This window comes from Meira miltonrushii (genome assembly GCF_003144205.1).
Source record: "Meira miltonrushii strain MCA 3882 unplaced genomic scaffold FA14scaffold_3, whole genome shotgun sequence".
Lineage (NCBI taxonomy): Eukaryota > Fungi > Basidiomycota > Exobasidiomycetes > Exobasidiales > Brachybasidiaceae > Meira > Meira miltonrushii.
This window is the reverse complement of record NW_020289945.1, coordinates 1,870,735-1,886,135: the sequence shown is the minus strand read 5'-3', so window position 1 is coordinate 1,886,135 and position 15,401 is coordinate 1,870,735. Positions and strand designations below refer to the sequence as shown.

The following is a 15,401-nucleotide window of genomic DNA, read 5'->3' as shown; positions in this document are numbered from 1 at the left end:
TTTATGAATCTGTCATTTGTGCGTCTTGCTCAGTATTGTTGCGTGCCTCTTGTTGATTCAATGCAGCTGCTGTCAATTTACGTTGACGAAGTTCATCTTCATCCAAATTTCTTCGAATGCCAGACTCAATGCGCTTCAATTGTTCTTTGTGTGCTTCGATACTGTCGCGTAAAGATTTGGCAGTCTGTCTTTGATCCAAAAGGGAGGTATTTGTTGGATTGGTTGAAGGAGCTTCTTCGCCACGCTTGAGCAATTCGTCGAACAGAAGATACGGCAAGTATGTTTGAGAAGCAATTGGCTCGCCCGTCTTTCGACGTTTGGCTGAAGTAGAGACGTACTCTGTTGAACGTTTGACCAATCGACAAGACTCTTCCAGAGCAACATTGATATAATCATGATCGAGCAAAGTACGAATGAATTTGTTCGCTTCATTCTCACGCAGCCAGTCCAACAACCACGTAGGCGTCAAGCTCCAACATTGTCTCCCTAAAATTCGTCGCAGAACTTGAATGTAGTAACGCTCCTTTGCGAATTGATCATTGCCGTCATCATTCTCCATGTCAAGCCAAAGACGGAGATAGCGCCAAGCACGTTGACTTGAAGATCCTTGCCAGGAAACGCATCGGTCACTCCGTTCCAAAAATCTTGCAGATGGTGCACTCTTTTCTTCGTAAATCAATTCTGCGTTCTCACGTCCAAGATTCGCCAGACTGAAATCTGTCATATCTTGATCATCGAACAAGGCTCGCATCAAAGGATGCTCATCTTCGCCACTGCGTAAAGCTTTATTTTTCTTCTGTCTTTCTTCATCCCAACGTGCCAATTCTAGACAACGATCCGTCAAAGCAACATAGACTTGCGTTCGATCCACTTTGGCACTTCGAGCAAGCATCAATGCACGTTCGAAATCTTGATCTCGAACAAACAAGTCCACCGCACTCGTCGCATCATTTGCATTTGACGTCATGATTGCAATAGCCTCATCAGGATACAAAGCCACAAGTTCCAATTGCGCCAATAGGAGACGATATCGCTTTCGTACATCCCGAACATGTACAATACGAATTTCCCTCGTCTTGGATTGGAACGAAGAAGACGGCAAAAACGAGGTCAACCTTGCTGACTCAATCTTTGACAAGATGTCATCTTCGCCTTCTGATACTTCATGGGCAAACCATGCATTGTCCTCATTGATCAAGCTCAAAGCGTTGATACTTGCCAAATAGCATTCTGCCTCGAGAATAGCATAGCCTTGCAGCTGCTTCTGTTCGTCCTCGTCATAATTCGCTGATAGAAGACCGGCGCTGTATTGAGCCCTTCTTGCTTGAACGATTCTTCTGCGGTATATGTCTCTAATCCGTACACCCATTTGCCACATCGTTGCGCCGGCGCTCTTTAAATCACCTCTCCGTACATGAAAAGCGTATAAAATGTGATAATAATTAACGCCCTCATGCAAAGGATCTGAATTTCTGGCTTTGAAGCTCAACGTTCTCTCCAGTTCTGCTTGCAATCCAGCAAAGTTGAACGACAACAATTCTTCCACTCGTCCGTGTTCGCACATGATGGAAATTAGAGTACGCAAGCTTTCTCGTTGTAGATCATCAAATGGAATGGCCAACAAATGAAAGTATGCATCAGCAAACTCTTCCATTTCGATGTGGCTACGAAATAGTGCCAAATGAAGTTCTCGTACCTTGTATTTTCGTTCGATTGCACCGGCAGAATTTGCATACGATAGAGCCAATGCTGCAAAGCGAGCAACATGTGGCAAATACCTTGCCCTCCTAAAGTGTAAAACTGCCAATCTACAGAACAGAAAAGCGGCTTCATTTGCCGTTTCAGCATCCCGGATATTTGCTGGTAGTATCTCGTATAGCCCACTGCCCAGTGACGATTGCTCATCAGACCAGTGATCAAAAGAAGGTAAAACCTTCTCAAATGCTATTGCGGCATCAGCTGCATCACCCAATGCAAGAAGACTGCGACCTGTTATAAAATGTCCAGCGCTTGAAGGCGGAAACTTTTTCATCAACTCAATGGCAGCCAGTGGATGACCACTAACGAGGCATTGATTTGCGAATTGAACAAAAGATGTGCCAGCCTCGATGACATCTGAGTCATCATTGAAAAAAACCAGTGATCGAAGCGCATCAGAGGCGTATTGAGTGATGCTACTGAACCAAGATTCACTCTCTTGCACAAGATTTGGAATAAACCCTCGCAATAATGCTCTATGCACCAAATTCGAAGCAGTGGCATCACTATAAAGTGTGATCTCCTCTTTCTGACTGTTAAATTGTAGCTGTCCGATCTTTTTGGCAACTTGATCAGCATCATTTGGATCCTCCTCAAGTTTGGGCTCATTGAACGTGACCTCTGCTACTCCGTCGATATGTGCTGCAAGGTCCAAAGCTGACAGTTTGTGATATGTAATCACTACTTGTCGGACTAATTCCGAAATAGATGCATCGGTGTACGTCTTCTCCTCATGATCGAAAAAGCCGGCATGTGCAGATAGTACAACAAACATAAGCACTTTAGCCAAATGGAGTTTGTCTGAAATAATTTGCGTCAAAGCGTCCGAGGCGAAAGCTGTGAATAATTCTGTATTCTCGTAAGAGATCGACATGCCCTGTGTCTTGCTTTTTGGTGATGTGCTTTGTAGTGTCGAAAGAATATTGCTGACAGTGCCGGAAAAGTCTGATTCAATCGAAGCAAACCCGTCCTTCAGTTCGTCTTCATCTAGAGATAAAGCATCCACTAGGTGTGTCGTCCAAAGCGCATCTGCCACATCTTCGATAACCCTCGAAGGTTGCGTAGAGAGAGTTTCATCAAGGGCCGTTTCGAATTGACGAAGTGCGTGCGATTGTATGTTTGCTTTTAGCTGGAGGCCAAATTCTATTAGATCTTTGCATTGATCTTCATCGTCAAGTTGATCGTCTTCTTCATCAGCATGTCCTCGGCGCAGAAGGGAACATGCTTCATCTTCCTCTACAGGTCGAGATAGCCATCCTCTGGAAGACACGAAAGGTGTATAGAAGGATCCTGATGCATCTTTCCGTTCGCCAGCAAAAGAGATTGGCCAACGTTCATTCGAGTCCGCTTGTCTCAAAAGACTGATGAAAATGATCCATTCTCGTTTCAATTCCGCGAAATATTCATCATACATTGGCGCTCCCGTCGATTCGTCTTGCCTCAACTGAACAGTACAGCCTACCAGACCCAAAATATGCTCACGTATATTCGACTGTATCGAACTTGTGGTCGGAAGGTGAACAGGATCGACTTGCCTCGAAAGCAATGCTTTTTCGTACGCTTTCGTTGCCTCATCAAGGCTGCCTACACTGAACCGGCCTGGCTCCACGATACGCTGGATGAAAAAGGGTCCCAAGTCTGCTGCATCAAGATCACTCAGATCTTCATCCAGTTCTTCTCCAAATAGTGACGAGTACGAGATCGGAAGATTTACCGGTAGCCACTTTTCATCCCCTTTACTCGAAGATGATGTTCCATGTATAGGTAGCTTCTTGACTACGGTCCTTCCGGCGGCATCCCAGACACACCAAATATCCCAATGATCATCTAATGGTATGATGCTCATATCGCGTAGTTCGACATCCGAATGACTCACATCATGATCGAATCGGCGTTGCCAGAGGAGATCAATGTCTCCCACACTTCCGTTATAGTGACGACTTGAAGAAGATGAGATCTCGCTCAATTGGATACCATAGCATGCAAGGAAAGAGTTTGTCGTTCCCGAAGCAGGCACTGAGACCAGCACATACAAAGCGTAGGGACTACTGCCGTCATTGTGCGAGACCGAAATTGTTCGTATAAATGCAGGTCGATTGAAAGGGACAGGCGAGCTTTCGCGAGATTCATCTTCCGTATCTGCACCTCCCACAACCATATCTGTTTCTGTAGAGCTGCCTTGAGGTAATTCGATTGTTCGAATGCACGCATCGCTTCCGAGATCCCACACCCGCATCCTCCTATCTTGACTAATGGTAAAGCCTAATGTGCTAGACCAGGATGCTGATCGAGCATATGTCGCTATGGATGAGATATGCGGAGTAGCGTTTGAAGATCCCCCTCTGCCAAATAATCGTCCGAAGAATGTAGTTGGTCGTAGTACCGATTCATGCCATGATCCATTCATGTGTCCGTCAGATCCGTCATTGCCCTCCCATGCCAATTTTATCATCTTGCCATCTGAGCAAGATATGAGCATGATCTGTCCGTCATTCGAGCAGTGGGTTATGGAAAGAGTACTTTCGCGAGCAACAGTTCTTACATCTGTGGATACATTGCTGAGACGCTGTTCAACCATCCAACGATTAGGTATATCATCCACTGAATGTAAGAGATTCAGAGGAATGTGAATCCGATAGGCGTATCCTGTTGATGTACATGCTTGCAAAAGTACCGATTCGTCTTCTCCTTCAATGAGTCGTATCCCGGGCAGGATTGGAGCGGGAAATTGGATATGATGGGGTGCTGCATTGACAGCGGATGAGTGAAGGTGAAAGGTACGTAGTTCCAGCGTAGATGAAGAAGCGAATGGAGTAGTGATTAAAACAAAGTTTTGTTTCGTGTAGCAAGAAGTGCTTAAAGCTGTTTGATCGTATCCATCCTCGAGCGAAGGATGATTGGAAGAGATCAGATGTAAGGGAATGCCATCCTCTTCCTGAACAGCCAGAACTTCCAAAGGAGCAGAGACCAACCTCATGGATGATGAATGAATACCAGCCATGATGTAGATCCGCTTTGACCCTACTACCTTGAAGCAAAGATATGATGATGATGTTTGCAAGATGTTGTTACGCGTTTAAAATGTTTAATCTTCTTGAACATCAATGCGTCGCGACAAGCTTATTACTCCGTTCACGTGTTTAACACTTATTAATGAATGGTGCATTATTATGAATACGCTTTGTCCACCCTATTAGTAACAAGGTTGACCCCCATCACTTAATACCACATTCTCAAGTGATCAGTTGAGCCATCTACAACTACGACTCGCAATTCATCAATATACTGACGACATGACAGATTGAAACAAACTAATAAGCTTTCGGCCAGGTGCAAAATTCAAGCATTAGTACAATAACCAATTACAATCTCACAAGATGGAGATGCAGATTTCCATTCCCGATTTGGAAGATGATCAGATCTATCCGCTGGACGGAGGTGCGGGATTTGACACTTCCGTCAATCAATCCGAAGCATCCCATCAAGACTCTACCAAGCCGAGACCATTCAGAGGTGCAACGATTGAGCATTCACGATCAGGATCCGCTCTTAGTTTCGAGAGCAATACCGGTTCACGAACAGGCACTTCTCAGCCTTACAACACTGCAAGAGGAATGGGAGCTGGAGTCACTGCACCCGCCGCTACCTCCAATTTCAGTCCTTCGTCGACCGGATTTCCAAGAAAAAGCTCGTTTGCTTCTCTCAAAGCCGCATTCAAAGGAACTTCTACGACAAATGCACAAGATGCATACCCTCAACAATTACGCAACCCCTTCGGTGTCGGACAGCAGAATGGAAATGCAAACGTAAACTATGCAAGCTCCACTGGTCAAAAACCAAGTGCAGCTTCTCCAATCGATGCAAATAGAGCACATGGCCGGACCGATAGCTACTTATCTTCGATCACTTCACGCTCACGAGGTGTGCCATTATCGCAACAAAAGCATGCTCAACAAAGTTCTCTCTATTCAGAGAATTCTTTGGGTGGTAATAGCACTTCATTCAGTGAATCGACCAATGGTTCCGCTTTTCGTTCCGGTCCCGGTCTTCCACCTGTGCCACCTTTTCCAGAAGCATATGTTTCTGGGCAACAGCCAACGTCTTCAACTTCCCTTCCACCTGCTCGGACTGCATATGCAAGGTCTATGTCCGCCCAAGACCGGGGAATGGGGATCCCAGTATCGCAAACGGTCACCTCTGAAATGGACGGCATCCCACCCCTTCCGCGTTCAAACACAGACCAGCCGCATTATCGATCAAACAGTATTCCATCTTCCGTTGATCAATTAGATGATCCAACAGCGCCAAGCTGGATGCAGGGCAATGCGGCAATCTTGGAAGATTTAGAAGAACCTCTTCAACCACCGCAAAGGATCTTTGCAAGCTCTTTGCATCAACGAGGCTCTTCACGTGGAAGTAGAGATACATCAGAAGATGGAGCAAGACCATCGATTGACCATCAACAGGCTATGTATCGGGGAGCAGGAATCAATGCGCCAACCTCGTCTCGATGGGCAGGTGCGAATGCAGCACAAAATATGCCACCCGTACGTGAGGACCGCACAATGCAAAGATCTCAATTTATGAATGGTGAGAATAGCTCTTTTGCTTCGCTCCCTACCGGTATCGGTTTGGATGATCCAGCCAGCCCGGCAGAATATGCAATCAATGTACTTTGCAGTCGCTTCCTGACCTTAGCTGGTGTTCGAATCAGGACAGCAATTGGAGGGGTTGATGAGTCGGATCCATCCTTGGAGAGGAATTTGGGTTCAGGAGCAGATGGTGTGTTGGACACTCTTTTAGATTCTTTGGCACACGTTTCACGTAAGAATCCTGCTCCGGTCATCAAGAGTATCTTTCAATGGCGTGATAATATGATGGAAGATCGCATTGATGTTGGCGAAGTAAGAGGTGCATTAGCAGGCAGTCAAGTTGGTTTGGCAATGGGTGTAGGAGACGTAGCCAATGTGTTGATGAGAAGAAAGGTCTTGGCAACTGCGTACTTGTTATCTCGAACACTAATCCAGATCGCATCAAGCTTCTCACCTGGCCAGGCTGAGAACTCCATCAAAGGGCTTAACGATGCGCAAGTTACTGAGCTGCAATCAAGATCGTTCGAATTGATGCGCGAATGTAGCAGAGAAAAGATACCTTCTTCAAAGATGCAGATTGACGCTTTTGAACTTGCGTCACAGTTACTTGGTGTACTGTCAAAAGTGTGCTTTGCTGCTGTGGGTGATCGATTCGTTGCTTTTCTAGAGCAAGCAAGCCGTGCAAATTCAAACACAAAAGAAGGAGACCCTGCTTCAGAAGTTGCAGTGGCCGCTGTACGACATTTGACCATCACGCCCTTCCCAATGGAGTTATTTGAAGAGGGAGCAGAATTTCTCGAGATCATGGCCCGAAACTTTGCTGCTGCACATGGCCAACGGCTTAAGAGCACATACGCTGAATCTTTGTCTGCCTTGCTCATGCCTGTTGCCAAGTCTGCTTCAGCTGAATTACATCATCCGACCTGGACAAAGGCATTGGACTCAATAGCGCCACGAGCATTTGCAATGATTTCAAAACCACGATACTGGTCTGTTGCTTATCCTTTATATGTTGCCGTACTCTGTGTTTCACCTGAAGATCGATTTCAACAACCTTCTCAAACGTGGTCATGGGTACAATGCTTGGATGCTGGGGTGACAAAAATGAACAAGGATCGAGGCAGTAGGTCTATCGTGATGAATGCTGCCGTTTCCCTTTTATGGACCTATCTATTCCGTTGCCGTGAGAGCTCTTCAACGACAAGCAAAAGACTGGAAACATTCTCACGCATCTGGTTCCCTGCCAATCGGACGACTTTATTCCCGACAGACGTGACAAATTTGGAATACCACATCTACTTCACCCACTATATCCTCTATCGACAATTTGATGTCGGGCGGGATATGGTGCTAGATTTCTTGAGAGCACAATTATTGAGTGGAAATCACCTTTCTGTTTCACCTGAAGCATTATCAAAGCAGCGTATGACCGTCGCTGTTCGGGCGATTTTGCTCACTTTGGATGCTCATGTCAAGGAAATTTCACCGTCATTTCCATCGGATCCCAAATATGTGACGGAGAAGTCAGACTTTGGTGATGAACTACCTGATGCGTTCACTTATCCAACGCCAGATATCGCCAGCTCACAAGCCCAATTTAATGATTTGATCGGCAAGATCGCACTGCTCTGTAATCATCAAATTGGCGGAATATCAGTGTTTTCAGATGCGGTGTCCTTGACCAGAGGTACTTCTTTAACTGCAGCAATGGCTGCATCCAAAGGGTTGAATGACGAAGAGAGACTCCTGTGGCGTTTGCATGCAACGAGCCGATTCATTGCCGCCTACAATCGCGACCATCAACCGTACATTGAACTTCTGCGAGCTTGTATTGACGCTTGGCCACGTTGTTTGACGGCCAACATACCCTTCCAAAATGTTCTCAACGTTTTACATAGGGCCTACTTCAGTGCTGATCCATTATTGGCCGAAGCAGCTGCTCGATGTCTGAAACGTATAGCCGAACAACGTAAAGGAGGTGCAACAGCAGTGATGACCAGTTTCATGCGATATTTGCTAAGGGTCGACATGGTATACTGGGAAACACATACAAATCAACTGTTGATCCTATCCAAGATCGAAGGAGCAGTAAAGCTTTTGAGTTCATTTTTGCAAATTTGGCTAGATGAGCTCAAGAAAACCCAAGCAGGTGGGGATTCCGGCAAAAAGGGTTGGGAGATGGAACGAACGAGTGCTTGGGCTATAATTGATGAAGTAGAAGCTATGGGGCTATTCCTGCTCTGCTCTGCTTGGAGGCCGTTGAGGAGACATGCTCTCGGTATTTTGCGCATTGTCTCAACTCTGGACGAGGTTTTTGCTGGAACCACGAACAAGAATCCCACTTACGCAAAGGACTCTCCTGAAGATTTTGAAAAAGAAGATGAACCTACACGTGTGATTCACCTTCTTTCCATGCCATGTGCACGTTTTATTGAGACGTTAAAGGATCCACGTAGCGAAGAAGCAAGTGATATCTCCGCTTGGCAACATGCAAGAATGATGAAATGGAGACGAACGCAGATTTCAAAAGAAACACTGGCAGAATTAGCAGAGAGTGATAAAAGCAACGAATCTACAAATTGGCTCTTGGTAGTTCCGAAGTTTTTGAGAGTTTGTCTGGATCATTTTCCCACAACAGTTGCTGTCTTCCGATCAATTGTGACCAATCGAATTATAGGAATGGAAAGTGCTGTTTCTGTTGCAGCTGGAACGAGTAATAGGGCACCGGCCGGGGGAGTCTCAACTTTAAAAGGACAAGCAGTTGGTGCAGCTGGTGCGTTGATGCCATTCACAGCACTAGGTAACAACAGCGCGAGTGCAGCAAATGCCACTGTCGGATTAACCCACGAGCAAAACCTCATGGCAGAGCACTGGAAGATGTACATTCTTGCCTTATGTACTACCACAACTTCGATCGAAGGAAGCGCTCATCGAATCAAGAATACAGAAGGTGGAGTGCCATCCGAACGTGTGATCGCAGCAAAGGATTTGTTCCAGAAATTGGTTCCTTACCTGGCTTCTGATCATGCAAAGTTCAGAGAATCAGTCATCTCCGCGCTCGGTAATATCAACGCCAATCTGTATAAGACACTTCTCGAGACGCTACAAACAGTCAATGCTCAATTGAGTAGCGACTTCCGCAGATCAAATGCTAAGCGGAATCGACAAAATGAGCGTTTACGGACAGCACTTGCCAATGTTGTGCAGCTCACGTCGACGCATATGACTAGTAATGGAACTCTAAATGATGCAAGCTTGGTTTATCTGATCCTGCAGTGGATCAAAGAAACGTTTGCCTTCTTGACCGATCGTGAAATCAGACTCGATTGGGAATTTCACAAGCTTCGAAGATTCTTCGCAGGCGTCGTAGAGGAATTCTTTGACTCTTTGTACGTTTCGAAGGAGAACAAAGCGAGCCAAGAGAATTCGGAAAAGCTTCTCAATCTGCACACCAGGCTACACATGTTCAAATTGTTCCAAGATTGGCATTCTTTCAGTCAAGCTGCCAAAGATGGTCCTGCCAAGCTAGCGAATCTTCTGGCAAATGTTGCAGGAATGTATCGGGAGGATCGTAATCGTGAGGCTATTCTGACAACATTGCGCAATGAAACACAAATGCTGTCATTCCATGCAAGTTGTGCTATGGCTGCTCTTTGTCAAGGCGTTGTTCCTGTCAGCGACAGTCAACATCCTTCCTCAGCAAACAACATGAGCTTAGAGCCAGCTTCTTTGCTTACCTGGCTCAAGCACTTATATCTCAGTCCATCCCCTCAAAACCACGCTGTTGCCAGACGTGCTCTTAAAGCACTTTTGACGCATAATGCGTTCAATAAAGATCTGATCAGATTCACACTGGAACATGCGGTTGCAGAACCAGAACAGACGAGCGCAACGAGATCATTCTTTGCCGTATTTGCAGAGGTGGTGGTGGAAAAGAAGGGCTCAGATCAGGTGCCTCTTGACCTACCGCAGATCCTGTGTCTTGGGTTGGTGAAATTGGGTCATCCAGATATTGATACTCGAAAGAAATCGTTCATTCTGTTGAGCAGCATTACACCTATCGAGCATGGTTCAACTGTCATTGCAGCAATGGAAGGTGGCGTTTCAAGTCCATTGCCTGCCACCTATCTGCGAGCTCAGCGAGATATCTCAACTGTACTCGCAGAGCATTTCCAAGAACACAAGATTGCCATGTTGAGCGAATATGCCCTTCGTTTACCAGAAATCGATCTGTCGAGAAGGGCGACTACCCTAGGTCTTTTACCCGAATGGCTGCATCGAATTCAATTTACAGGAGAACCGAATCAAGAAGGAAGCGGAGTAGCTCTCTCACGTCGGTCGATGTTGGTCCTTTCGAATTTGTTGGCTATGACGATTCGATATGGTGACGAACATAATTTCGAAATTCAAGACATGTGGGCAAGTGTAGCGGAAGGAGGTGATCTTGCATCAAATGCAACGACAATTGTCAAATTCCTTATACAGCAAGCATTGGCTCTTCGAAGCTCACCATTTATCATGCACGCAAAAAGGGCAGTTTCGTGTCTTTCTCATACTGTGCTGGCTCCAACCCTGTTCGCTGAGATGTGCTCGTACATTGAACCGTCATCGATGATTCCCGTACCTTTGGAACAAAATCGATTAACGACTTTCGATGCACAATTGGACCATCTCTATTTGGCCAATATCGAAGAACACTTACCGCTTGCCTCACGTAAACAAACATTCTCGCCCGGCCAAGTAGCTTTATTGTTTGTAGGCGAATTGACGTACGAGAAATCGCCATATTTGATCGAAAAGCTTCCATTATTATTGCATGCAATCTTTATGCAAGTCGATAGCACAAGCGCATTCACACAAGAACAAGTGATGAGCATGTTTGAACAATTGATGCGATCACTCAGCAATGAAATGAGTGCAGGGCCCAGAAACTTTTCAAGTCAGGTAGAGAAATTATTTGAGAAAGGCACAAGTATCTTCTGGACGCAGGATGAGGCTGATTTCGATGCATCTCAAACGCCAAAGGTGATGCGAAATACAGTCTTGGACACCATCTCCATTGTCAAAAATCATATTGAAAATTTGAATGAACGATGGGGAAATGTGGCATTGGAATGGGCAACTTCAAATCCAGTCAGACATATGGCTTGTCGATCGTTCCAAATGTTCCGAATTTTGATGCCGGATGTGAATTACTCAATGTTAGCAGACATGTTGGGTCGTTTGAGTAACACAATCTCTGACTCTGTTCGAATTGACAATCAATCATTCGCTCTTGAAATTCTTTATACGATGAAAGCAGTGGTCCGAAATATCAATTTGGACGATCATCAATCCTCTAATGGCAAGTATGCTCTTTTGGGACATATTTTTTGGATGAATGTGGCCTGTCTTTCAACAGTCAATGAATCAGAATTCGGTCAAGCAGTTGGTCTCTTACACTTATTGCTGGAAAAGTTGGATCTCGATAACCCAGAAACCGTGACGTTTTTACAAGCTCATTGTCCTGATGGATGGGAAGGTGAAATTGGAGGATTGCAGAACCTCATTATGCGAGGATTGAGGTCTGCGTCTTTGTATACCGAGAGCTTCAACTTGTTGGCAAGAATGGCAAAAATCTCCGATGAACATTTGATCGACAGACAGGATTCACGAATCGGATACCTTTTCATTGTCAGTTTGGCTTGGTTCCTGCAAGCATCCGATGAACCAGGGTCGATTGATGAATCGCTTGTCACTTGCTTAGCAGAGGATATCGCTGCATTAGCTGCTAAGAATGGAAAGGTGGATATCGAAAGAGTGGCAACAAGTGTTGCAAAGAAACGTTTCCGAACGACAGATGACCTTCTTCGTCAGGCTATGGGTAGTTGTGTTCGTTCAGGCTTTCTACCAAACCACGCCACCGGAATGGCTCTTACTTTGTTGGCCCTGACTTTCAATGCTGAACCCTGGCTGCGTAAACGTACTTTGCAAGTCCTCAAAATCTTCTTCCAATCAGTGGATACTCGCAGACAAGAATTGCACGAGTTAGGTCCCGAATTGCTTATGCCTCTATTGCGTCTGTTGAGTACAGATTTGAGTCTGGAGGCCTTGGAGGTGCTCGAAGAAAAGATCTTAGCCTCTGTTCCGTCGGCAGGAGCGAATCATTCTGGCCAAAGACGCGGACCGAATGCACAACAAATTGTTCGAATGAGCTTGCAATGGAACAATAATCCAATCGCATTTCAACAGGGGCGTTCGGGACCTGGACTTTCTGGCTACGGTCAAGGTCGCAATGGACCAATAGGTGGTCCCAATAATTTCCGTAATGCACGAATGCCTGCAAACCAACGTTGGCCTCCTAATCCATCTCAACAAAGATCAACACATAATGCGCATGAGATGAATTCTCTTTTCGGCATTCCAGAAGATTCAGGTTGGTCCGTTGCTGACGTTCCCGATTGGACTTCTCGAACGCGAATCAACATCTTGAGCGTCTTCAAAAGTGTTGAATTATTACTTGATACACCTCCCGTTGGTGAAGTCAATTTTGTTGATGATTATGATGCTGAAGGTGAAAACGTATTTGAACAAAATATGACTGCAAGTAGAACTGATATGGAAGAATTGGAAAGTGCAAGTCTTGCTGCTGGAGCAAAGAGTGGAAATGCGCAAAGTCTCGCAAGTCAGAATGGAGTTTCATTCCCCGGTGAGCAAGCTTCACTCGCATCAAAGTCATCCGTTGCAGGAATTGCTATGCAAGAGAACAACTTCCCAACCGAAAGTGAAAAAGACAGCATTGGTGATATCGTCAATCAATTACACGATTTGAGTAGCTTCTTTATCGATGATGAGTTTACCAATGCATCTGTCGAAAATGATGACCCTTCCGATCGTTCAAGCAAACGAAAATCCAGAAAGAAGAATAATGCCAGCATGGGAGGAAACAGTCAATCATCTTCTTCTACCCGCTTGACACACTTTTGGGGAGGTACTGGAGCAGCATCGCTGAGTAGTATTGCAGGCAAAAGTGATGGACATTCAGAAGAAAATAGCGGAGAACAAATTGCCAAAATATTGAGCAGAAGTGCATTGGCAAATATGATGGGACGTGGTCATAACGCAGGAGGACATCATACGAATCGTACAGCAAGTGAAGGTGGCTTTGATGGATACAATAATCCTATGGGCGATTCAACAATGATTGCATCTTCCACAAGTGGTGATCTGAGTATGTCAGACGTAAGTGGTAGCATTGTTGAAGGTGGCGCTCCCACGTCAAACAAGCGACATAGTATGTGGGCCCGAAAGGCTTTGTTTGGTAAACGAAATAACGCAGCTTTACGATCAGCATCAGAAACAATGCCAATGCCATCAAACGAAGACAATTCCATCCCTGCATCCACTTCTGCGCCACTCGTTTCAAGGATATCTTCCGATGAAGTAGAAGTTCAACAAGATGGAGATGAGACTGCAAGATCATAATGAAATAAAAGGAAGAAATTTACTGTATTGTACAAATGTTTACTTCTCGTGCGTTTTTCGCAATGTATATTATAATACAACCTTGAAGGGGATGAATAGAGTACATAAAATGGGTAGCATAAGCAAAAAAAGCATCTTGTTCCACTCTAGGCTTGTTGTTGTTGTGCTTGTTCTTCAGCAGAAGGCGGAGGCGGTGCTTCGGTCGGTGGTGCCTCCTCATCATCATGCATACGCGAACCATGCTCTTGATCACCTTCCTGTTGTGAATGAATTTGGTCACCGTATTTTTGCTCATTGTCGATGCAACGAACGATCAAAGCAGCCGTACGTAAGCCCAAATGATAATAAGATGAAGATGTTGAATAAAACATTGTCGTATGTGCGTCAATCTCATCAGAAGCTGTTTTATTGTCAACCGCTTCAAATGAATCCAGCGCTCGACTTTTGGCTGGCGGAAGAATGATGAATGTTCTGGGAACATTTCTACTTGTTATATTTATCAGGCTGCCATCATTGAGCGGAGGTAAACGATTGTAAAGGGCATGAAAGAATATTTGCGGCAGATCAATCACTGCATCTAGTCGAGCTTTGAGATTTTTGTCGTCCCATAAATTACTTACGAATAAAAAGTGATCATTCAAGTACTTCCAGCCACCGCCATAAATTGTACCAGCTGCCGCACCTCCAGCCAGTGCCACTGCACCCGTTGCAAGAAGTGCTGATGACCAGAACGAACCTGCGCTTTTGTTCTTCTGGGAGCTGTCTTGGCCAGATGTGATGCGTGAGGAAGATGAGGATTGCGCGTTGCTTGCTTGTGATCCACCCCACCATCCTGCAAGTGCACCTGCTACGGGTGAAAGTTGAGTGGATAGCTTTTGTGCTGTTTGATAATAACCATGCATCTTTGTTGCGGTATTCTTGAAGACGTATGGATGAACACCATAATATGGCGTATCAAATGCGAGCACTCCACACACCCTTGGCCAAACATGTCCATGCATTATTCCACCACTTTTGGCAATCTCTAAAGCAGCATCAACGGCTACCAAGCCACCCATACTATGACCGCAAAGGATAATCTTTACGCTACCAGCGCCTAAAGGTTCACTTTTTGGATCATTCGCATCTGGTGGTTCACATTCTATTTCAACCGTCTTTGTCGTTAACCAATCTACAAATTGTTCCACTGCTTTTGCCAAGGATCCACGTGTTTCGTATGTTGGATAAATGATTGATCTCACGTTTAATTTTGGATATGTTTGCGAGACCATATGTGAAACCCTATCTGGAAAATCGGCAAATGTTGATTTATCGCTTCCCTTGAATCCGTGTATCCATATGAGTAATAATGAATGTGCTTCCTTTACCGTGTTGTTGTTTGGTATTTGCTTTGATGTACTGGCTGTTGAGCTTTCGTGCACATCATCGCTATTACCATAATCGAGTTCCGACATCTTAATAAAAAGCCATTTAAGGATGTTTGATGGTGGCTTTCAGATAATCTTGAAACGTGGAGTACTATCATGCATGAAGCTAAAATGCACTCACACTTAACTACAGAATATTCCTTGGGACGGCGCCGGCAGA

General features: G+C 45.2%; 3 protein-coding genes across 3 annotated transcripts; 1 reads left to right on the top strand and 2 right to left on the bottom strand.

Moving 5' to 3' along the window:
- Nucleotide 1: 1 nt before the first annotated feature.
- FA14DRAFT_173674 (uncharacterized protein) lies at nucleotides 2-4,759 on the bottom strand (the record flags this gene model as incomplete). Its single annotated transcript, XM_025500493.1, has 1 exon — nucleotides 2-4,759. The coding sequence occupies one exon, from the start codon at nucleotides 4,757-4,759 to the stop codon at nucleotides 2-4; it is 4,758 nt and encodes a 1,585-aa protein (XP_025354236.1).
- Nucleotides 4,760-5,135: 376 nt separating this feature from the next.
- FA14DRAFT_165120 (uncharacterized protein) lies at nucleotides 5,136-13,814 on the top strand (the record flags this gene model as incomplete). The annotated part of the gene is made up of 6 exons (XM_025499934.1): nucleotides 5,136-6,021; nucleotides 6,049-6,381; nucleotides 6,403-6,540; nucleotides 6,562-12,201; nucleotides 12,232-13,278; nucleotides 13,321-13,814. The coding sequence occupies 6 exons, from the start codon at nucleotides 5,136-5,138 to the stop codon at nucleotides 13,812-13,814; spliced, it is 8,538 nt and encodes a 2,845-aa protein (XP_025354235.1).
- Nucleotides 13,796-15,328, bottom strand: FA14DRAFT_161547 (uncharacterized protein). The gene has a single exon (XM_025499168.1). The coding sequence runs from the start codon at nucleotides 15,266-15,268 to the stop codon at nucleotides 13,961-13,963; it is 1,308 nt and encodes a 435-aa protein (XP_025354234.1). The 5' UTR covers nucleotides 15,269-15,328; the 3' UTR covers nucleotides 13,796-13,960.
- Nucleotides 15,329-15,401: the final 73 nt, after the last annotated feature.

Coding starts and splice junctions, on each gene's coding strand:
- FA14DRAFT_161547 (XM_025499168.1), bottom strand. CDS start 15,268: ATGTCGGAACTCGATTATGGTAATAGCGATGATGTGCACGAAAGCTCA.